At 37.8% G+C, this 25,238-nt stretch overlaps 1 protein-coding gene across 1 annotated transcript in view; it reads right to left on the minus strand.

Annotated features, from left to right (window-relative positions):
- LOC136878712 (aspartate aminotransferase, cytoplasmic) overlaps nucleotides 1–24,548 on the minus strand; it is a 55,610-nt gene extending 31,062 nt beyond the window's left edge. Inside the window, exons 1-4 of the mRNA XM_067152154.2 lie at nucleotides 24,168–24,548; nucleotides 19,850–20,031; nucleotides 19,597–19,705; nucleotides 2,066–2,283 (exon numbers count right to left, since the gene is read on the minus strand). Of these exons, the coding sequence (XP_067008255.2) occupies nucleotides 2,066–2,283; nucleotides 19,597–19,705; nucleotides 19,850–20,031; nucleotides 24,168–24,279 (621 nt within the window). The 5' untranslated portion in view covers nucleotides 24,280–24,548. The remainder of the gene's footprint in view (nucleotides 1–2,065; nucleotides 2,284–19,596; nucleotides 19,706–19,849; nucleotides 20,032–24,167) is intronic.
- Between the last annotated feature and the right edge of the window lie 690 nt (nucleotides 24,549–25,238).

Here is a 25,238-nt window from a genome sequence, read left to right on the forward strand (position 1 = left end):
TATGGACTTTTATAGTAGTAAGAAGTTTGCGAAGGCTGTCCTTTTTCACTCATCTTATTGTACATAGTTTACATGGATCATTTACTGAAAGTTTATAAAATGGCAGGGAGTGATTCAGTTTGGTGGAAATGTGGTAAGCAATTTGGTTTATGCTAATGACCTGGTCCTAACGGCAGACTGTGCTGAAAACCTTCAGTCTACAGTAATATCTTGTAGCTTTAAAAGAGGTACAGCGAGCATGGTGTGGAAATGAACATTTCCAGACTAAAGGGATGTCAGTGGGGAAGAAAGTGAACAGGACTGAATGCAAAGTTAGAACAGGTGTATCATTTCAAATTCTTAGGATATTTATTCTCCCAAGAATGTAGTATACCAAATGAAATTGAGTCAAAATGTAACAAGACTAATGCTATGAGCTCGGTACTCTGTAAGCTCCATGGCTAAAAGGTTAGCATGCTGGCCTTTGGTCACAGGGGTCCCGAATTTGATTCCCAGCAGCGTCGGGAATTTTAACCATAATTGGTTAATTTCGCTGGCTTGGAGGCTGGGTGTAGGTGTTGTCTTCATCATCATTTCATCCTCATCACAACACGCAGGTTGCCTACGGGAGTCAAATCAAAAGATGAACCAAACTTGTCCTTTTTGATCAGTATACTTTCAGACTAACTTTGCTGGATGAGACTGAACGTTGAGTAACACAAGATATCTTATTCATAAGTTGAATGTAACAGACATCAAATTGGCAAAAATGTTATCAGTTACAAGGAGGAAGCAACAGTGGCAGGAGGGTACTTGTAATGAGGAAATAAAGACCAAGTAAGGAGTGAAGTTGTGTGTAGATATCAGCTTCAGTGGTGGGGTCAAGTGAGACAAATGGAGGAGGATAAATTATGGAAGAAAATAATGGACGTGGCCATGGAAGGTAGGAGAATTAGAAGGATTGATTGATTGATTGATTGATTGATTGATTGATTGATTGATTGATTGATTGATTGATTGATTGATTGATTGATTGATTGATTGATTGAGACCAAGATGACACTGGGTTTAATTCACTGAGCGAGTTGGCTGTCTGGTTAGGTTCACACAGCTGTGAGCTTGTATTCAGGAGATAGTGGGTTCAAACCCTGCTGTTGGCAGCCCTGAAAATGGTTTTCATGTTTTTCCATGGTTTCCCATTTTCACTCCATGCAAAATGCTGCGGCTGTACCTTAATTAAGGCCATGACTGCTTCCTTCCCACTCCTAGTCCTTTCCTATCCCATTCTCGTCATAAGACCTATCTGCGTCTGTACGACGTAAAGCAAATTTAAATTAAAAAAAAAAAATGATTTGAAGACAACAGGTATAGAACTGAACAGGCCTTCCTGGTGGCCATTTTCATTAAGGTATCAAGGCTCTGTGGTCTGACACCATGGTTAGCTGGTTTGAGTGCCGTTGTTCAAAAAAAAAAAAAGTCACTATCAGAATGTTGGACCACAGGGTAGGACAGTTGGTGGTATACATTTCTAATCACTAGACTGCGTGCCAAAAGCCTGGATTCAATTCCAAACCTCTCCGCAGTGTTTAAATGGAGTGAGGGCATAGACGCTGTTGATGGTGATCCATCCTTTGGATCGGGATGTTAAGCCTTGAGCAGACCATTTCGTTCTATTTGACAGGAGCAGGCTATGTGCTCTCCCTTCCCTCTACTAAAGTCACGTCATTCATTTCGTTTCATTTACTCCTCTGATGTAGTTGACATCAGGAAGGGCATCCAGTTGTAAAAACTTGCTACAAAGATTCTTCTCACTTCATACCTGCCCTGTAGAGAAACAGGACAAGGGTTGGACACAGGTATAGAACTGAACAAGAGGATTGTAGAGGTGCATAATTAATTCACAGAGGCTTACAGATTGAAAACTGAAAGGCTTAATAGTTTATAAAGAAGTCGGATGGATGATGTATACTTATAAATAAATCCAACATAAGAGTTGTGAATAACAATGTGAACATTTGTGTTTTTGAAGGAACAACCTCCTACATCCTCTGATGAAAGATTTTGTGAGATGAATAAGTGAACTCACCTCCATGACATCAGCTATCTTGGCCCATTGTTCACGAGTTGGGTCGCAGCCTGTAGGATTATGAGCGCAGGCATGCAGCATAACCACGGAACGTGGTGGGGCTTGTTGTAGATCATCAAGTAAACCTGCCAGGTCTAGACCTTTCTTGGCAGCATCCCAGTATCGGTATTCTCGAATGCTGGAGTATCCAGTCAGATTAAAGATACGATGGTGGTTATCTACAAGAACAACAAAGTGAAATGCATAGTTTATTTTAGAAGCATAGAATTAAGTAGTAAAATACTAAAACTTTTTTCAGGTTTAAAAACACTAAGACTTCTTCACTCACAGCAAAACAGCATACTTTATTGTTTGGAGTACTATATTGTCCTACTTGTGCAAGGCTCCTTACTTTCATCTTTTCTTTCTGGTCTCCCTGATCCTGATTATATTAATTAGGTTCGCAAAGACTAAGGAGTCTTTGATTTTCACATATCTGGCTCTTCCCTATATTTTCCCTGTACTTCCATTCTTCAAACTGTGAGACCTTCAATTTACTTTATTCCTTGTCTATTTCAATACAACTGTAATTTTGTCTGTAGATTTCAAATTTTGCCTCATGCAGTACAGTACTTCATGCATGAGATATCCAATAGTCGAAAATAGGTTCAGTTCAATTGTTCTCTACCATGACATTACAGGAAAATAGCTAAACAGAACTTAATAACATAAAACAAAAGCTAAAAGATTTCCACCTATTCGATAGTATTTATTGTAACCTAAAAATAGTTACATATATTTGACGAAACTAGTTTCGGGCTTGCTAGAGACCATCATCAATCAAAATCATTAAAGTTAAGGCAAGACATGAATTATAGATAGATAAAATTTATGAAGCAAGTGTGTGTTGTTGATATTTGGTGCAAGACAAGTAAAGAGTTGAATGTTAAACACTCATTATGATCATATCACACGTCTTGTGTAAGTTCTCAAAGTTTTCTTCCAATTTGAAGAATGCACTTCACAAAAGACCTAGTCTGTGGGGGCTGAGCTTGATGCAACTTCCGTGCTTTACAAGTAATTCATTTCTTTGTAAACCATATTGGACATCAGATTATGAACATTAAAATAAGAATAATAATTTACACCACCTTTCCAATACTTATCTTTTGTTATATTTACGATATAAACATTACAACTGGTGTTGTAAGTTGGGACATGTTTCGCTTAACTGTCGTAAGCATCATCAGCCGAAATAAATCTTTGTCTAAAATTAGGCCAGGGCCCCGAACCTAGTGTCCATAAAATATATGGTACCCTAAGATTCAACATTTACATTATAGAAAATCAAGTAGGCTTAAACGAGTGTGAAAACATATAAGAATGTTCATCATCATGTTTTTAACCTCTGTCAACACGATTGTATGTTTTCCTCTTAGCCATGATGAACACTAGTTTTATGTATGAACATTCTTATTGACTGACTGGTAGCAATGATATTCTATATGATTTTAATTATTTCACTACCAGCTCTGTATTGTACTTTATGTTTTTAACCTCTGTCAACACGATTGTGTGTTTTTCTCTTAGCCATGATGAACATTCTTATATGTTTTCACACTTGTTTAAGCCTATTTGATTTTCTATAATGTAAATGTTGAATCTTAGGGTACCATATATTTTAAGGACACTAGGTTCGGGGCCCTGACCTAACTTAAGGCTAAGATTTATTTCAGCTGATGATGCTTACGACAGTTAAGCGAAACATGTCCCAGCTTCCGTGCTTGTCGTTTATCCTCTTCACGTTGTTGTCATTCCTCTTCAAACACCGTAACTGAGGTATAAACAGTGTGGTGCCACAGTGTACAATTCTCAGCAAGCATATCCCAGCAATGAGTGTTAATTCCAGCTCTTTCACAGTATGCTTTAGCTTATCTTTGAATTTTAAATAATGCCTCCACTGACCTTATCCCATCACTATTGGACTTGGAGTGAAAAGTGACAGCTGAAGAAAGTGCCACTGACATGGATTTGTTTAAGGTGGATCACAGCTTGCCAGGAAGTGGCCCACACACTATGATTTCGGAATCATTCACCATGGCACATATGTGTGAGACGTAGTGTCAAACATTGAAACTGCAATGGACTGCCGCTGACTCGAGAAAAAACGAGCTGTGCCTTCATAGCCAGTCTGTCAGGCATTTTCTCTTCTGCTTCATTCACTGTACTGAAGCCTGTCTTCTCCACCATGTAAACCATTGAGTAATACCAATATAAATGGGCTGTTATTGGACATTATTTCAGGTTCCCTATGGGAATCAACATCTATTTCATCGTTGAGTAATAGTATTTGAGTAGCATTTCCTCTACTGAGGGACCATCAGCCCTCCTAAAGAGCCTCATCTGCCTGAAACCATTGGCCCCTTTAGATTATATTCTTATTTATCCCCGAATTCAGGGCTGCCTCTTCCGCCATCTCCACTGTACTGAAGTTCACCTTCTCCGTCATAGATACTGTTGAGGTCTTCACTCGTAACCCTGAGCTGGGACCCTTACCTGATCTTACACACCGAGTCAGTGTGCTCTGGGACTCATGAAGGCAGGGGCGCCTCTACCTGGGTTGAGCTGCCTCCGAAGAGGGGTCCTACCTGCTACCAGCAGTTGTGGTGTACGTTAGGTTATACAGTGGCAGACACAGGAAATGTCCAATTTTCTCTTCTATATTGAAAACATTTATGTTACAATTTTTTTTAAAATATAGTCTTCGATCTTTTGCATTCTATGTGTTTTTACCAGACTTGGGAATTAATTGAGTAAAAGTAATTGAATTAATTGTAATGATTACTTTTTAGTGATTTTTCCTTGTAATCATAACTTTGCACAAAATGTAATTTTTACTCATAATTTACCTTAAATAAAATTGTAATTGTTACATTTTAATAACCAACATACCGTACATCACATTGAGAGTTTGGCAACTTTACAGCCCTTGTACTCGCAAGGCATCACACCAAGATAGTGCGCACTTGTTTGTTTACTTGCACCTTGTTTTGGTAACATATTGAAATTTAGACGATCATGTACTACGTTGTCGAGAATGGAAGCGTGCTGGGCCCATAACCCAGAGGTCCGTGGATCGAAAATTCCTTGTTTCGGCGCTGAACCACACAGATAATAAAGGAGACACTGGTTTCAATGAAATAAACTTTTAATTAAAGAATGAAAACTTAACATGAAACCAAAAGAACATCGTCCTATCTGAGGGAATAAAAGTATTTTAAGTAGTTCAAAACAATTAGTGAATAATAGAAAATACACGGATGAAACTGAAAAACGTAGTCCTTTTCAGAAAATGATACTGATGCAAATCATTAACTTAAAAACAGAAGGTTGTACTAATTAAAGACACTAAATCATTACCAGAAACAGTACACCTTGATAACATTACTATAATAACAGAAAATGATTCGAATTAAAACTTAAATTGTTCACAGAAGGTTTAAACGGGCCCCGTTTGTTAGACTACTAAAATTAAATTAAAACTAACGCATTAAACCTAGGGAAAGCCACTCTATTAACGAGTTTCATTGAACTTTCTTAATAAGAGGAGGCTTCGCAGGAGCATGGAACTCTAGCCCAATTAATAAACTACGAGGGGTTTAAAAGATTAGCGAACGGAAAACACACACAGTTAAACAGGGGAAAAGGAAGAAAACCGTAAGAGATCAAGTGAGGAACCAAGAAATCTTCCACAAAAATCGAAAATACTTAAGTAAACCTATAATATTGTACATCTTAATGGAACCGGAATTAACTTGTGACGGTGCAGGGGTTAAGGAATTTCCATTCTCCTATTTGAACAAATATTTTGAATTAATTATCTTCAAAATAATGAAACATGAATGTGATATTCAAACTTTGCTTCAGAGCAGTTATTTTAAAAGTTTGTTTAGTCTCACTTAGTAATAATAGCCATTTAATTAAAAGACATGAAGTTAATTTTTGAAGGTAAATACAGTTTGGAATTCAATACCCATGAACAGTGGCGATGTGTGACGTATTGAAAAGTGTTACCACACTCCTATTTTAGAGTATACTGTAATAAGTTGATGACTACTGATAAATAAAATCATGAATAAAAATATATAAATAAAATTACTCAAAAACTTAATAAAATTAATAAGCATAATTAACCGAAATGTCCGTAGTATGGGCGCCAGAGTTCACCATAATGGATCCCTCGAATTTAGATAAGAGCATGATAAACTTTATATCCCAGGGCGTGTACATAATGCTGCGTACTGGTACATCTGCTGCAGGCCTTACCTAACCTCCTGAAAACGACTAATTAGGTAGGAACTGCACCTAGGTTCATCAATAACACAGATTCTAAAATAGCTAACTATATTCTGAACAAATTCCGTGCATGAGCACCTCATCAACATACAACATTATACATATAATACACACATAAAATATTGCTGGAAGACTCCATATTTACAACAACAACAATAATGAAAACCGTGGGAAAACAAGCGTGAGAACTAAGCTATCATTTGTAGATGGTCCGATGAACAATGTACATGTATGTAGATAAATACCCTTCACTGTCTCTTTATCAATTCGACTTACCGATTCTCATAATCGGCAGTTATCACATCACACAGATACTGTACCTTGTACTACTGTGTTCACATATTTTAACACTTGTAAAGATATATACACACGTCTGTCGATCCTCAACATAAATTATGGAAAGTCTGAGATAGCTTTCACCAACATATAATGCTAGGCCGCCACAAGTGCTACAATACTTAATGCGCAAGCACTCTCCACAATCAGCCACTTTCCACGAACATAACAAGACTACGCTCCACGAACGTTTGAAGTCCAGTCCATTGCAGCCGTGTCACTCCAGTACCGTGTATCAGCACCACTTCCTACTTGTACAGTGTGTCAGTTGTCGTTCCTTCATACAGTGTTACTGCTTGTAGTTATCTTCCTTCTCGTTCCTTTACAATCCTCTCTACAATCACCCTTACAATGTCCCTTACCATCTTCTCGGTTGCCGCCGTATGATCCACCTTTATAGACATCAACATCCCCCTCCTCTCAGATGATACGTCTGGATTGGTGCTTGCCAGCCAATCATGAGTGATCTCAAGTCAAGACCAAGCCCTGAACTACTTCTTCCTCCCAAGACAATAACAAACTCTGGGGTATATTCCATGAGTCACCAACTTTCCTAATACAACAACAAGCTCATCTCATCAGGCTGGGATATATACATGACTCATGAATTTCCCGACACAAGTACATCACAACAAACACTGGGGCAGCCATATGACTCATTCAAATTACCAGAGTTATTAAAGCAATGTTTTCCCACTCATGCAAAACAAATTACTCATACCTACATATGTGGATATCTTCCAGCTTATAAATATAAATGAAATACCGATAATAATAATAATAATAATAATAATAATAATAATAATAATAATAATAATAATAATAATAATAATAATAAATTGAATACTGACAATAATATCTCTACCTTCTACATATAATTCGGGGGTTTGATATATGTACTGTCACATAACGCCCCCTTGGTGAATCGATGATATCACATATTATGATTCACCATAAAACAGAACTTCATACATAACCTTATAATGGCATAACTGAACACACAATTTACTGTAATAATGATATATACATTGCGTCTACTGCATTGTATTCGCACACACGAAATACAATTTGTCCAAACAATAATAATAATATGGCTATATACACAAAACTCTGATAGTTTCATATACCATTGAACACAATCCCTTCTTGCTACTGTACACATAACTCATAATTGATAATATATACATCCAAGGTGCAGATCCTATCTCTTATATCTGCGAAGGCTATAGATATTAAATGTCCCAAGGACCTTTTTGTCAGTGGTTAGGAGCCTATAAGCACACTTGCCTATTCTACTGTCCACAGTATACGGACCCTGATATAATGAAAAAAACTATACATAAACTTAACATTGGCATCGATAAGCGAGGAATGCGTACCGCAATAAAACTAACTACGTCTAGAATACACTCTATCTCACACACAAACATTCATCCCATGCAGTCCCACAAGAATTATACAAACTTTCATTCGGAACATTCATAAAAAGGAAATCCCTCTTTCTGAAATGCGCGGGAATTTCACTACGTTTACTCTTCCACAAAACCATAATTAATGCAAGCAAACAGATCACATACTTTTTCACACATTCCACATCGCTATCACACAGCACGTCATTCAAATCATTCACACAAGTCTCAGAATTAAATAAAACATTACACACTCGCTTGAATGGACTTTCTTTCATCTTACGCACACTTCCATTCTCACACACGCTCACTCTATTATTGTAATTCTTACCATAATTCACTATAATGTTGCTATCATTACCACTTAATGACCCAACAATTAATCCATCTTCACCACCTTCCATATCAGCTACTACTTGCACCACCTTCATGCCAACAACACTGCTACTTTCGACTCTCTTATCAGAAATTTCATTAATCTTAAAGTCACCATTTTCACACATAATGGACCTAACTTTACTCTCCTAACGTACACTTAAATCAACAAAAACATCCTCATGATGTATACTCCGTGAACACTCTTCACTTACTAAACAACCTTCATCAACTTCACAAAAAACTTCACTTTCAATTTCAGAAACTTCTACAAGATTATCGATCGCAGCACCGCTATTACCATCACCACTAGCACAAAGTAAGTCATCCGACACATTTTTCTTACTTTCATCACGCCCCCTATTCTCAAAATCTCCCTGAACACAAAACACAATAATTCCTCTTTCACGTCTAAATCGTAACTTACCTGTTTCATCGTGTGAATAGGAATTTCGGTATGGGACTGCCTATCTGACCCAACTAAGAAGTCCGATTCCGGTTTAAATTACTTGACGTGGACTGTTCACTATTATCATGTCTTGGCACTTGATCTGGCGGTCTTTGAACCGTACGCCCCCTACTTTCTCATTCCCCTTGATTAGGTCTTCTGCCAAAATATTCCTGGTGATTAACTCCCTGATTAGACTGTCTGTTTCCCCTTCCGGAATTACCACCCTGATTCCCTTGCCTAGAATGACTGAAATTCTGATTATTCCTATCTCCCCCTAGCTGATTACCTTGTCTCCCATTATCCCCGTAATTTCTACCTTCACTTTGCCTAGTCCTCCCCTGCCTTTCCAAAGCATCAAACCTCTCTAACAGCTGCTCTAATTCCTTAATCGTAACAATATTCTGCATACATGCAGCTAATCCGACCTTCTCAGGAAAATGCCTCAACATCTGGCGAACTGTATCTCTCCCCGATGCTAGACCTTCAATATTCTGGCTGATCAGAACATGCGCCAAGAAATATTCCGTCATAGACACACCTTCCTGAGGTCTATATTTGCCAAATAGCATGCGATCTCTTTCCCTTCCCTGAATAGCATCACTCCAAAATTTAGAACTAAATTTCTCCCTAAATTCCTCCAAACTCGAAATACCCTGTCTATAAACTTGAAACCAAGATCTCGCTTCTCCAACAAATGCAACATCCAACAGCTCATCAACCATACTCCACTCAATCAAACCATCGTCAAGATTCTTAGAAAACCGTTTCTCCACAGTTTTCAAGAATTCCATCGGATTAAACTGCCGACCATTAAACTTGGGTAATTCAGAGTCCTTCGTACAAGATACGTACCTATTACATATGCTGCTACCTACTTGGATTTGACTGATCTCCTGCCTTAACTTTACATGACATGCTTTAATTCCTTCTTCAACTACCATTCTGGCATTTCCTTCTACTGACTTGAGGTCTTTCTCCAATTTCTCAGTCTTTTCATCTATTCGCTTCGCTAAAACATTCTGGTTGGTTTTAATTCTATCTATTTCTTCGACTTTATCTTCTACTATTTTTATTCTCTTATCACCTTCCTTGCTGTTTTCAACAAATTCCTTCCTAACAACATTAAATCGGCATTCGATTTTCTCAGTCAATTCCAAGCGTTGAGATTCAACCTTATTATTGATTTCCTGAATTTCCCTGCTTTGATGGTCAAACTTCTGGTTCAATTCATCTATTCTACCATTCACAGCACTACTTAAACTATCAATTTTACTAGACAATTCAACACTCACTAAATTTAACTCCTTACTTTAATTCTCAATCTTACTGGACAATTCCGTACTAACTGAATTTAATTCACTATTAATACTGTATATTTCATTACTTAAAAAACTCAATTCACTCTTCAACTCTTTACTCTGACTATCAATCTTACTGGACAGTTCAACACTCACTGAATTTAATTCAACACTCTGATTATCGATTTCACTCGACAATTCAACATTATTATTATCAATTTTACTGGACAATTCAACATTATTATTATCGATTTTACTGGACAATACATCACTCTTACTGTTAAATTCACCCTTCAACTCTTTACTGAACTGATTAAATAGTGATTGAAGCATACTAAGAGTTAAGGTCACCCCTTGATCCCCTACATTCTGAGTTTGAGACGGGTTACTCGGTTCCTCACTTATCGTTACCGATTGATCTTTCCTACTATCAGCCATTTCGCTATTCTCACTTAAATTAGATAAACTCGATGTGGTGGAATTCTTTTGATTTCTCTTATCCTGATTCATAGTACCCACAACTTTAACAACCGCTCTACTTCTCAATTTTATAATACTGGACTCGCTACAACATTTCTTCATACTCCAACATACATATAAAACACTTCACTGACATAGTTTGCAGAATTCCAAACACACCTGACAAGTGCACCTACGCTTATAAGCCTAACAGATGTACCAATCATTCAGCCACACGTTGGGAAGCCAATTGTAACTTCCTTTTGATGAATACTAATAAATATAAATAAAATCATAAATAAAAATATATAAATAAAATTACTCAAAAACTTAATAAAATTAATAAGCATAATTAACCGAAATGTCCGTAGTATAGGCGCCAGAGTTCACCATAATGGATCCCTCGAATTTAGATAAGAGCATGATAAACTTTATATCCCAGGACGTGTACATAATGCTGCGTACTGGTACATCTGCTCCAGGCCTTACCTAACCTCCTGAAAATGACTAATTAGGTAGGAACTGCACCTAGGTTCATCAATAACACTGATTATAAAATAGCTAACTATATTCTGAACAAATTCCGTGCATGAGCACCTCATCAACATACAATATTATACATATAATACACACATAAAATATTGCTGGAAGACTCCATATTTATAACAACAACAATAATGAAAACCGTGGGAAAACAAACGTGAGAACTAAGCTATCATTTGTAGATGGTCCGATGAACAATGTACATGTATGTAGATAAATCCTTCACTGTCTCTTTATCAATTCGACTTACTGATTCTCATAATCGGCAGTTATCACATCACACAGATACTGTACCTTGTACTACTGTGTTCACATATTTTAACACTTGTAAAGATATATACACACGTCTGTCGAACCTCAACATAAATTATGGAAAGTCTGAGATAGCTTTCACCAACATATAATGCTAGGCCACCACAAGTGCTACAATACTTAATGCGCAAGCACTCTCCACAATCAGCCACTTTCCACGAACATAACAAGACTACGCTCCACGAACGTTTGAAGTCCAGTCCATTGCAGCCGTGTCACTCCAGTACCGTGTATCAGCACCACTTCCTACTTGTACAGTGTGTCAGTTGTCGTTCCTTCATACAGTGTTACTGCTTGTAGTTATCTTCCTTCTCGTTCCTTTACAATCCCCTCTACAATCACCCTTACAATGTCCCTTACCATCTTCTCGGTTGCCGCTGTATGATCCACCTTTATAGCCATCAACATCCCCCTCCTCTCAGATGATACGTCTGGATTGGTGCTTGCCAGCCAATCATGAGTGATCTCAAGTCAAGACCAAGCCCTGAACTACTTCTTCCTCCCATGACAATAACAAACTCTGGGGTATATTCCATGAGTCACCAACTTTCCTAATACAACAACAAGCTCATCTCATCAGGCTGGGATATATACATGACTCATGAATTTCCCGACACAAGTACATCACAACAAACACTGGGGCAGCCATATGACTCATTCAAATTACCAGAGTTATTAAAGCAATGTTTTCCCACTCATGCAAAACAAATTACTCATACCAACATATGTGGATATCTTCCAGCTTATAAATATAAATGACAAAACATGCAAATGAAATACCGATAATAATAATAATAATAATAATAATAATAATAATAATAATAATAATAATAATAATAATAATAATAATAATAATAATAATAATAAATTGAATACTGACAATAATATCTCTACCTTCTACATATAATTCGGGGGTGTGATATATGTACTATCACAATACGAGGAGACGAAAGCGCAAACCGAGGTAATCTACATTCGAAATTAATTTTAAGGAACTTTGTAGAAAGCCAGTTATTTTATGCCTACACGATAAAAGAATAACTAACTGGCCTTACGTAGACTTATTTTAGTTTTACCAATCTCTAATCAGTGGTCGATGTAATTGTGTCAATGTTGTCTAACTTTTGTCCAGCCACGACTTACATAAGCTACCACAAGTAAGCAGATTGACACACACAATAGACATGGCCACTTCACAGCTGTCACTGATAGCAGTCCTAGGTAATCCCCAATGCAATGAGTCACTGATATTACCGGTAATCATCATTTGTAAGGATCGCATAAGAGAACATCTCCCTTCAAGAATTCAGTTTTCCACAATAAACTATAATTTTGTTCAGATATTGTAATCAATCACTTGCCTACATCAGCATTACACTCATCTATAACAAGTTCATGTGATTCCGAAAACTCATTGAAAATGATATTGGAGTAGCAGAGAAAAAATCCCCAGGATTAAGAAGAAAAGTATATTCTACAAAGAAAAATGCATTGAAAAATTCAAACCTTAAAGCTTACGGACTATAAGGGAAAAACTCTTTAACTGTGGGTGCCACAGGTATCCCAAGCACTGGATGCCCGTCTTTACCAACGGACATATTTAAATACTGGCCAATGTACCCGTGTTTCGCTACAGAATTCTAGATTGTATACGGAATTCTAGTGTACATGTTGTGAGCAATATTTTATTAAATTACGTAGCTCATACCATTACCCTAGAAACGCGATGGGAAGTCACCAAACATCTTTACTCATATGAAGACTGAGTTAGGAAGTTTTTACTATAATGGTGGACCCGCTTGCATACCATCAGTCACAATCAGGTTGGGGAGTTTCCATTATAATGGTAGACACTCACTCTCCATCTGCCTTTTTATATCCTCAGAAAGACTGTCTTAGTGGTTTTCCCAACTGAAATGAACATATATTACAATAATACCAATATAATGGTCCGTTATTGGACATTATAAATTTTCCAGTTAACTCATTCTTGGTTGCCTGCGTTTCGCCCTCGTATGCTAAGTTAAGCTCGTCAGTTGGGACTTAGCACACCACCCAAGACGCAAGGCTAGTGCATACCGTGGAGGCGGCGTCATCGTCGTCAGGAGGTGATTTCATTCCTGCCACGGAGTGGTAGGCGGGCCATCAGCTGAACTAGCAGCTCTTTGGCCAGCGAGTAGGAAATAGAAATAGAGAACAAAAACACACAGAAGGTATGTATCGTACATACATAAAAGAGTACATGAAGTGGGCATAAGGGCACGGTCACAACAAGGCGGGGCCCAGGGGAGGCCCGCAGAGCACCCCGCAAAAGCAAACCCCCACCAATACCAGAGGGAGAAGGAGAGCGCTTTATTTACAATGACGGAATGTATCTCGGGCGCGCATTTCGGAAAAGTGATACAGAGAATTACATAAGCAAAATACAGAGATTAAGTGTGAACAAAGTTAGAGGTCGGTAGGAAGGGTGAGGAAGGGGTCGGGTAGTGTTGAAGAAGAAGGTAATAGAGGGTAGTGGTAATGTTCGTGATAGAGGTAGCAAGTAAGCGGAGAAGGTCGAAGGTGGGAATCGGCGAATGGAAGAAATTTGGTTGGAAGGCGGGAGAGGTGACATATGGCGACGGTGGGGTGGGTGGCGGAGGGGGTGGAGGAGGAGGGGAGGGTGGAAGACGGGAGGATCGCTCAGGCCGCGGCGGGGAGCGAGAGTGCTCCACACGATGGGTTCGCCCTCGAAAACGGACGCCGTGGGTGGTAAGATGGTCTACGTCAACAAGTGAGGCAAGGCGAAGGCGGACCATGAAGGTCGGGCCATCGTTGCTGAAGATCCGAAACACCCGACGGACGGGAACGCCCATCTGGTGCAGTTCGTGCAGGATATCTTCTTCGGGTACAGCAGGGTCTATCCCATGGTTGACACAGCTTGGTGTTGAGAACTGGTGATGAGCTGGTGGGGTAGAGGCTGCGCGGCCTTCGGAGACGGGCGGAGCTGACGACATCATCCAGGAGGTTAACAGGGGGCAGTGGGGGATAGGTGACAGTCGTAGATGTGGAAGGAGCGGATGTAGACATGATAGAGGAGAAATGACTAAATGTAAGAGAAGAGATAGAGGAGGAAGGGGAGCAATGGATAGAAGTGGTGACGGTGGTGGTGGGAGTGGTGGTTATGGCGACGGTAGTGACCGGAGTAATAGCTGAGGGAATGACTTTTAGAGGGAAAGCAGGGTCAGAGGCCAATTGTTGTAAAATATGTGGAGGAGTAGGGGCAAGTTGGTGGGTGGAAGTAAATAAGAAAAGGAAACCGACGGAGAGAAGGTGCGACGCTTCACTCGAAGTATGAAGAAAAACCACAACATCTGGGGAAGGCTGGCCGGACGAAGCATCTTGGAGGCGAAGGACCAGTCGAACACCGACGCCATCTGCAGCAAGAAACTGGCGAATGTCAGAAGGAGTATGAGCAGTGTCCACATTTTTAATGAGAAAAGAAGAAGACATCATGGTGAGGGAAGGCGACAGCCAACGAGGCGTCTGCCCATTTGATTATTCTTGGGCCGACTGAGAAAGAGCCGAGAAGAGTGCCACCCAGTCGAAAAAATGTGTGGACATGCGTAGTGACCGTGGAGGCCACTGCATAAGCTATTTGAAGCCACCAGCAGTGCCGATGCACTATGACAGCTATGTCTCATTTCCAAAAATAGATGCCTGCCTGGCCATCAAATGATGTAGATGTTGATTCCCATAGGGAACCTAAAATATTTGTCCTGAATGAGTAAATTTATAATACCAATATAATGGTCCGTTATTGGACATTATAAATTTTCCAGTTAACTCATTCTTGGTTGCCTGCGTTTCGCCCTCGTGTGCTAAGTTAGGCTCGTGAGTTGGGACTTAGCACACCACCCACTGCTGGTGGCTTCAAATAGCTTATGCAGTGGCCTGCACGGTATGCACTAGCCTTGCGTCTTGGGTGGTGTGCTAAGTCCCAACTGACGAGCCTAACTTAGCACACGAGGGTGAAACGCAGGCAACCAAGAATGAGTTAACTGGAAAATTTATAATGTCCAATAACGGACCATTATATTGGTATTATAAATTTACTCATTCAGGACAAATATTTTAGGTTCCCTATGGGAATCAACATCTACATCATATACTACAATGACGTCAGTAGGAATGGCACGATGAAAAGCAATACTTTCATATGGAATACTCGATCAAATGAAACACCACACATTTTCTCACTTTTAACGAACAGTACTACACTGCCGATCTAACAGTCCAAAGTTCCAGAGCTGGAATGGCCAAGCTGCAGACAGCCGTGATTCGTGAACACTTTTCGTGTTTTTTCAGCGGGGAGAGGGTCGAATAGTGTAGACTCCCAGGGCAAAAAATATGCCTTCTTACTAATCTGTTTCCTAGGAGTACCCTATGAGTCAGAAAATATAAATTCACTACACTGGCAGTGGAAAAGTCTATCTGACTCGGAGGCAAATTTTTCCTCCACGCCAGAGGAGAAATCCCCTCTTCACTGATAATTTGGAATAAAATGAATGTGGAATTTAATAAAAGTGAAGAGGAAGAAGCTTTTCTTAAGGAACGGCTCTTTTCAGGGTTGAATTTTGAGTTATTTAGTGAATTGTTGTGCTATAATTTGGAATAGGTCTAAATTGTTATCCTAGACCAGGCCATACTACTACTACTACTACTACTACTACTACTACTACTACTACTACTATGAAATCAGCCTCTGTCTTAAGTATGCACACTGCTCATTCAAAACAGCGCGTCAGAGTAGAGATCGAATAACTGGAATACTATGAAGAACCAGTGTGTTACGTACCAGCTGTATCAGAAAATGTATGAACCAGAGGAATAGCATGCTAAAGAAGAAAGTTTTCTAACTCCCCGGCTATTTCTCGCCAATATTCAGTCAGGCTATTATACTCGGTACACAGCAGTAATCCCATCTATCGGAGTTCCGAGGCAGCATAAAAGACAAATAACATCACAACAAAGAATGGTCAATGTAATGTTATTGTTGCTCAATATTATGCGCTTTCAATATTGTAGGCCTTCACATATAGTTTTCTTCCGACTCTGAAATACCACTCATCATAGTTGGTGTGGTAAGACTGAATAAAACATAAATGATCAGAAATTGTATTCTCTGTAACTTTTGTTATGTAGTACTTTTCGATAGGGCCAAAAAATAGGTATTTAAAAATTAAATTTTAGACGCCTTTGAAAATTAAATTTTAGGCCTTCCCCTAAACTACCATTTCTATCAGTGTGAATAAAATTATTTATGACTTAGATTGTAGCAACTTATTTCTCGACTTTGCATACCAATTTTTATTAAATTCTCTTTAGCCGTTTTCTAGTGATGCGTGTACATACATACATACATACATACATACATACATACATACATACATACATACATACATACATACATACATACATACAGACTGACAGACAGTCAGGCAGAAATTACGGAAAAGTGAAAAGTGCAGTTCCTTGTTACTGTGGACATGACTGATGCAGAAATACCATTCTTTTCAAATTCTGAGCAATGTACAGACAAAACTCTTATTTTATATACAGTATATAGATTGTCACTCACACCTTCTTTCTGTAAGCTGTACTCTATTCTGGACCTTCCGAACTGAATCATATCGGCAACAGTGTTGATGTGTGCTTGAGACACCTCATGACGTCTCTTTAAAACTCTGAAACTATATAAATTCTCCATACCGTTGTTTTTCCAAGCATTCATTCCTGAGGAAAGTGGTACACATGGCCAACAATACAGTTTATTCATTTTTGCATACAGAAACCAAATAACCAATGCAGATCTCTGTACCACGAGTCATGAAAATATCATACTCCTCTTTTTAATTCCTTGATTAAATTTTTAAGAGAAAGCGTGTGTCTAACTTTTCACTTATGTTTTCCTTTATCTTCAAAGTTTCCTAAGGAAATTGGCGTGTTCATTAAACTTACCATTATACATGAGCATTCTGAACCCACCAACACGCTTATTCTCGAGGTGGAAGTGACGGAACTCATTTTAACGTTTAATAAGTTGTGCAGTACTATATGCTATTTTTACTTAAGACAAATTATATATAAATTCACACTTTAACAAGAAAAGTCACATTGTATTATGTCAAAAACAATAATTAACATAAATTATAATAGTGCACTTTTGAGCACTGCAGAAAGAACGGACAGAATGCTCAACACCAACATTTTAAGTATCCGTTACCACTTTTCATTGTGGTAACATGACAAGAGAACATACAGCGGTACATCTCAGTGTCAGGGGAGAAGGGCTTTGCTTGGCGCAGTCATACTCGCCTAGCTGTTAGAAGAGATTCAATGTGTATCTACTGCCTGGAGTTGGTAACAATCTCTCTCCGCTTTGACGGTGGCTATCTACTGCAATAGAGTTCTCTTGGCATGTCCCGGCGAAGAAACAAATATATTAAATATTAACGGTAAAGAGTACTAGATTTTTATATTTTCAAACTGTTACCGGTGGTAACAGTGGATACTAGCACGCTTTGCCACTGCCCATGAAATGTATTGAAATATTTATGGTGCAGCGAAAATAACCTAATAAGATTTTGAATGAAACCACTGGACATACTGCTTTTAACCTTGAAATAACGTAACATCACGCGTTACTAGCATGCTTCTGCTTGAAGTTGAACCTTTCAAAAGCTTAGATGACATGTCCAGCCAGCCTTACTAATAGTATGTTACATCATACCACAAATTTTGAAGGTCTATCATTAGGTTCTTACAGTCTCTGTCATTTGTTTCTCATATTTATTTTACTGTTAATTTCATCTTCGCTCTATTTTATCTCAACAACACACTTACGTGCACTAACATGTTTTAAATAGTTTTTATCACTGGTGATAGACCTTAAAGTCTGAAAATTGGTTCTAAGAAAAAATTGTGTGCTGGTACAACTGTTAAATTTTAATAATAATACAACCATCAGCACTGTTTTATAAAGTAATGTCTTTCATATTTTATAATGATTATAACTAGCTTTTCGTGATGCAGCTTTTTGTACCAGAGCATGTGCAATATAAACTTCATTTGTATCTCTTCTACATCTGCAGACTTAAATTGCCATCTATTTCTGTGCTACATTACTGTTACATGTGAACCAGCAACGAGAGCCAAACAGTGCGACAAATGATGAAGGTGATTGGACTATACGAGCAGTGTCGGAGCTTGTATGATATTAGGAGGAGGGACTACAATAATAGAATAAAGAGGAGTGATGCTTTGAAGAGAGTTTACCAATATTTAACTGAAATTCTCCCAAATACTACCTCGACTGTTGCCAAATATTGCAAGGTAGCAGAATTTTTTTTTAATCGGGTAGAATATATTTCCTTAATCCTATATCTTCTTTCACTGTCTCAGTGCCTACCAAACTCAGTAACAAATTAAATGTGTCCCTATCCATCCTTCCTTGAAGATATCCACTTTCTTTCCTGAAGTTGCTTATTTTTATTATTTTTTATTATATATTTTTTTAACTAGTACAAGTTAACAAACTGACCGGAACAGGAAATGCTAAAACCACAGCTATCCTCTTGTTTGTGTCCATTTTGAAAGCATGTACACAACCTCACTCACTTATCTTCAACTGCTAGCACTACAAACCTGGCAGGCATGAAGAGTCGGTCTACATTCAGCTGACAGATAGTGCTTGTTTTAGCATCACAATAAACCAGTGTAAATGGACTTGGGCTATGGGTATGGCACCTTCTGTAACATATTTCTTATAAATATTATTTCTGCCTCCTGCATTTGAGTTCTGTCACCAACCAGATCTTAGCCACATATATCTTAATAGTTATGTAACATGCTTTGTACATTACTTCCTTCAGTTTCCAGTTGTAAATTTTTGCTCCATACTGTGTAATAGAAAGTACTAATTTCTAATGTCTTCTTAATTTCACATCCATTAAACAAAGCAGAGGAACTTACCCCAAGTGGGGTTGCAGATGTAGACAGTTTTGAACTTAAGCACCCTGCGTAGGAACTCAGCACCCACTCGAATGGCACCTGTACCACTTATACTCTGAATTCCAATAGCCTGTTGGATATCAAACAAGAAATAATAATAATAATAATAATAATAATAATAATAATAATAATAATAATAATAATAATAATAATAATAATAATAATAATAATAATAATAATGTTTTTTTGGACATATTGCACTAGTTGCTCTTACCCGTCCTTCAAGAATGGCAGGATTTTTGTCTCCTAACAGTAGGCGAGTGGCAGCTTGGCGAAATGAGTCATCTCCTAGATACATGAGGTATTCATGGTTCAGGGACTTGTCAGAAGCCATCTCCAACTCTGTCTTCTGCACTACTGGAAGAACCCATGGTTCTCCCTCTTCTGTCCTATAGGCTGCAACCAATAACATCAATTACAACTTAATAAATAAAGGGCAAGTTTTTAAGATCCATATGTTCGTCTTAAAACTTCTAAACTAAATCAAACAAAACCCCATGGCACAACAGTCCTCAGGGGCCTTGGACTACCAAATGACTATTGCTCAGCTCAATCATCTGCAGATTACTCTTAAAACTTCCAACCCCTCTCTTAATCATCACACGATCACATAATGTTTCTCCTAATTCTCGAGTTCTGTCTGCCGTGAGATCGATCTGGACTGATGAGTGGGTTTGCAGAGGTGAAAATCTGTTTCCATGTGTTTAGCCTGATATTTCAGGGCCTCTTTCTATTATGCAATAAAGGAAATCTCTCTAAGATACTTAAAATGAATGCAACGTTTGATTTTTCCATATTTGGTATCAAGGAATGCAGTGGTGTTATGGCCATATGATATCACTAGCAAGATACCCGTGCATCGGTACGGTTTTAAACTGAATGTTATTATTCAAAGTAAAATACGCCCTCAGTTTGTATGCCAAACGGTTTTGGGGGAATGATTCTTTATTTTCTTATCTAACACTCATTTAACCCCATATGGAAGAATCTGAATGTTTTAAACCCTATCTTATTTAACTTCTAGGATGTAAAAGTGACCAACCTGTGAAATTTTGATTTTGTACATCAAACACTGCTGGAGGAATGAATACTTTTTAAGGGGTGAATGTTTTTAAATATTTATTAACAACTAGGATATAGAAGACCACCCTTCATAAAAAAATTAAATTTTTGTCTGAAACAGTTTTTGAAGAATGGATATTGTGTTTTTGAGAGTCAACCACCATCTAAACCCCTTAGGGGAGAAGTATGTTGAAGTATACGATATTTTACACCTAGGACATAAAAGAACACCCTTCTTGTAAAATTACAACTTTGTATGTCAAGCGATTTTGAAGGGATGAGCTAACCTCATTTAACATGTTAGGGGTGGAACGTTAAAAAAATATTTCCAATTTCACACCTACGATTTAAAATATATACCGCTATTTGTAATTTTGTCTTCATGCGTTACACTGTTTCGGAGGAAGGAATGAATATATTTGTTTTCGGGTCTTAACCCCCATTTAACTCTCTGAATGGTTAAATTTGTTTCAAACCTTCTGTTATTTAACACCTAGGATATCATTTGAAATTTTAACTTCATAATTCGAACGGTTTCATATAAATGCATATTTTTGTTATCATTCCTCACCGCCACTCAAAATTCCCCTAGGGGCCTATTGTTTTAAGTCCACTTCTTATTTGTATCCACATAAAAAGAATTCAAGTCCTTTTACACTGCCACCCCCTCCCCCTCCCTCCCATGCCACAAAATACGCGTGCCTTTATTTTTAAAGGAGATTCCAAATACAAATTTTCATGTCTGTAATATTTTCAGTTTTTGGGATATAAGTATCCTCATAAAGATAATTCAATCCCTTTTTCAGTCATTTTTACAACCCCCACCCCTTAAACGTTTTTCCGAAACAAAAAATGTATGTGTTACTTTATTTTTAAAAGATATTTAAAATACAAGTTTTCACATCTGTAATGTTTTAAGTTTTTGAGATATACTGTAGATATGCTCATTTTAAAAATTCACTAACGTTAACACTTTCCATTTTCAGGAAACAAATTTGTGTGTGTTTCACAGGAGATTCCAAATAACAATTTTCACGTCTGTAACATCTTCAGTATTTGATATATAAGTAGCCTATCCTCACTTTCTTCACTTCTTTTCACCCAACCCACCCCTTATAAGTGGATTTTCCAAAAACAAAAAATGTATTTCATTTTTTAAAGAAGATTCCAAATACAAATTTTCATGTTTGTAACATCTTCAGTTTTGGAGATATAAGTATCCTCATAAAAAGAATTCAACCCCTTTTTCAGTCGTTTTTACAACCCCCTTAAGTGAATTTTCTGAAAAAATTATGTGTTTCATAATTTTTAAAGGAGATTCCAAACACTAATTTTTCATGTCTGTGATATCTTCAGTTTTGGAGATACCTGTATCCTAATAAAAATAATTCAACCCCATTTTACAGTTATTTTTACCCACCTTAATTGTTTTTTCTGAAAACAAAAAAATACATGTTAGTTTTATTTTTAAAAGATTAAAAATACAAATTTTCATGTCTGTAATATGTTAAGTTTTTTAGATATACTGTAGATATGCCCATTTTAAAAATTCACCCCCTTTAACACTTCCCCTTAAGTAGATTTTCAGAAAACAAATTATGCATATTACTCTACTTTTACAGGAGATTCTAAATACCAATGTTCACGTCTGTAACATAATATTTTCTGAGATATATTGTAGATATACTCATTTTAAAAATTCACCCCCTTTTTTCATTCCTGTTTACCCCCTCTTAAGTGGACTTTCCAAAATACAAATAAAATTACGGTACGTGTTTCTTTATTTTTAAAGGATATTCCAAATACCAATTTTCATGACAGTGATGTATTCAGTTTTTTTTTTTTTTTTTTTATATTTAAGTATCCTCATAAAAGGTATTCAAACCGAGCTCGATAGCTGCAGTAGCTTAAGTGCGGTCAGTATCCAGTATTCGGGAGATAGTGGGTTCGAACCCCACTGTCGGCAGCCCTGAAAATGGTTTTCAAGGGTTTCCCATTTTCACACCAGGCAAATGTACCTTAATTAAGGCCACGGCCGCTTTCTTCCAACTCCTAGCCCTTTCCTGCCCCGTCGTCGCCGTAAGACCTATCTGTGTCGGTGCGACGTAAAACAACTAGCAAAAAAAAAAAAAAAGGTATTCAACCCATTTTTCACCTTTTTTCACCACCCGTAAGAGAATTTTTCGAAAACAAATAGTATGTGTTTCCTTATTTTTTAAGGAGATTTCAGATACCAATTTTCACGTCTTTAAACTGTTATGTTCTTGAGATATAGATACACCCATTTTAAAAACTCACCCCCACTTTTCACCCCCTTAGCGATGGAATATCCGAAAATCCTCCCTTAGTGAGCACCTACATAGTAATATAAATGTATCCTCAAAATTGCATTTCTTTATGTCCAGTAGTTTTGGCGATGACGAATCAGTTCTTCAGTCAGTCTACTTCTTCTTAAGACATTTTCGTCTGTGTCAGGCGAAGAACTCAAAACTTGAATCACACTACTGTGTCACCGCGTTACTGAAATAGCAGCTTACAAACCTTGGTTTTGCACTGAATCCTGTTTTCTTTTCTTGGGATTTCCTACCCCGAACACCGAACTCTCACTGTTCACACGTCTGAGGCCAAAATAATTGAAAAAAGAAGGTAGTTGGAAAGTAGCACGCTTATACGCTTCAAATTGTAATTTAGTGTCGGACTGTGCTGTGAAGCGTTGGTGTCATGTCACCCGTTAAAAATCTACGAAGAGACCTCGTGTCTAAATGGAGTGAGGAAAGGAAATTCTAAGTATTTTGTTTTAAAAGAGATAACTTCAGATATACTTCGCCCTAAATATCTTTATTTAAGTATGAACATTTCACTTCTTGTGACATAGATCATTTTCTGTGTTCAGGAATGTTTTGTCAAATAAACGAATGAACTTAAATGAAGAAAATGTGGAGAAATTACTTGTTGTATTCTTGTACAATGTTTCAAAAACAAGTGAAATTATAACAATCTTTAACTAAATGTTGATAGTGCATATTTTCCAGTTTATTGTGGGGGCCGATGACCTTCGATGTTAGGCCCCTTAAAACAACAATCATCATCATCAGTTTATTGTACATGTTCCTTCATTTGATAGTGCATGAATGCATGCATATTTTGAGATTTGATAGTGCATGGAAATCCGGGCTCTAGTTATCACATACAAAGGCATTACACTGAAGAAAGTGCTAATGAACGCATTGTGACGACGTGACGTTCTTACTAAAACAAAACCTGTCCTCTTGTTACCAATGTTATTCATACCGGTATCCATTTCGCTGTAAGTTAACTTATTAAGAACTGTGAATAAAAATTTTTAAATAAAAATAAACAGTGATCACCCCTTCAAATCCACCTCCCAAGGTAGCTGCCTAGTCTTTCTAGATCTAAATACGCCTCTGTAAGACACGTGTTATAGTGTGAGTCGGTCTTAACTAACTTACCTCCCACAACTAAATAGATTTTACGTGGATCTTCATCTTCATCGTATTCGTGCCTCACAGAAAACATCTCGAAAGGCCGTGCTATCTCTGCAGAGGAAAACACAGACTCCATCTTCGTCGAGGTCTCTGTCCGTAGTTTCAGAATTTACGTTGTATCATTTCACGGAGCTCTTTGTCTCAAAGAATGCACAATCTCACAAATTTCTGAAGATCTTTTCCGTCTGCAGACTGTCACTGATAAAATGTCATGAAAGGCCTTGTCTCACGAAATACCACACATCATCATACGGTGTGCTCTCTCACAGACACCGGTACCTACTGCTCGCTCATTCTAGTTAGAATACATTAACGCGGATACGGCTCAGTACGCCTGACGTAAAGGTGGGTCCACTGACACATGGGCTTTCGTTGATAACGTCAGTCTAACGTAGTCCCCAACAAACATCTTATGTCGCATCCTCGTTCAGTCTTCCTTTCTCCCCTCCCTCTCTCTCTCTCACTACTCATTACATTGCACGAATATCCGGCTCACAAGAACTTCAGTTAATAATAATAATAATAATAATAATAATAATAATAATAATAAGTGGCCTGTGTCAACAAGTGATGCTAGTTAAAACATTTTAATTTTTTTTACAAGTTTGTTTTAGGTCGCACTGACACAGATAGGTCTTACAGCGACGATGGGATAGGAAAGGCCTAGGAGTGGGAAGGAAGCGGTCGTGGCCTTAATTAAGGTACAGCCCCAGCATTTGCCTGGTGTGAAAGTGGGAAACCGCGGAAGACCATATTCAGGGCTGCCGACAGTGGGGTTTCGAATCCACTATCTCCCGGATGCAACTCACAGCTGCGCGCCCCTAACCGCACGGCCAACTGGCCCGGTAATAATAAATTGATAATAAATGTATGTAGTGCAACTTAAATAATGAACTTTTATGTGTGATCTTAAAATAAAATAAAGCACTCGCCGAAGAGAAGAACAAATTCAGAAAATTCTCTTACAATAAAACTAAATAATATTCTTAAAGCATATGAAATGTTAATAGCTTTGTGGAAAATGATTCTGTATTA

The sequence above is a fragment of the Anabrus simplex genome, chromosome 8, assembly GCF_040414725.1.
Source record: "Anabrus simplex isolate iqAnaSimp1 chromosome 8, ASM4041472v1, whole genome shotgun sequence".
Classification (NCBI taxonomy): domain Eukaryota; kingdom Metazoa; phylum Arthropoda; class Insecta; order Orthoptera; family Tettigoniidae; genus Anabrus; species Anabrus simplex.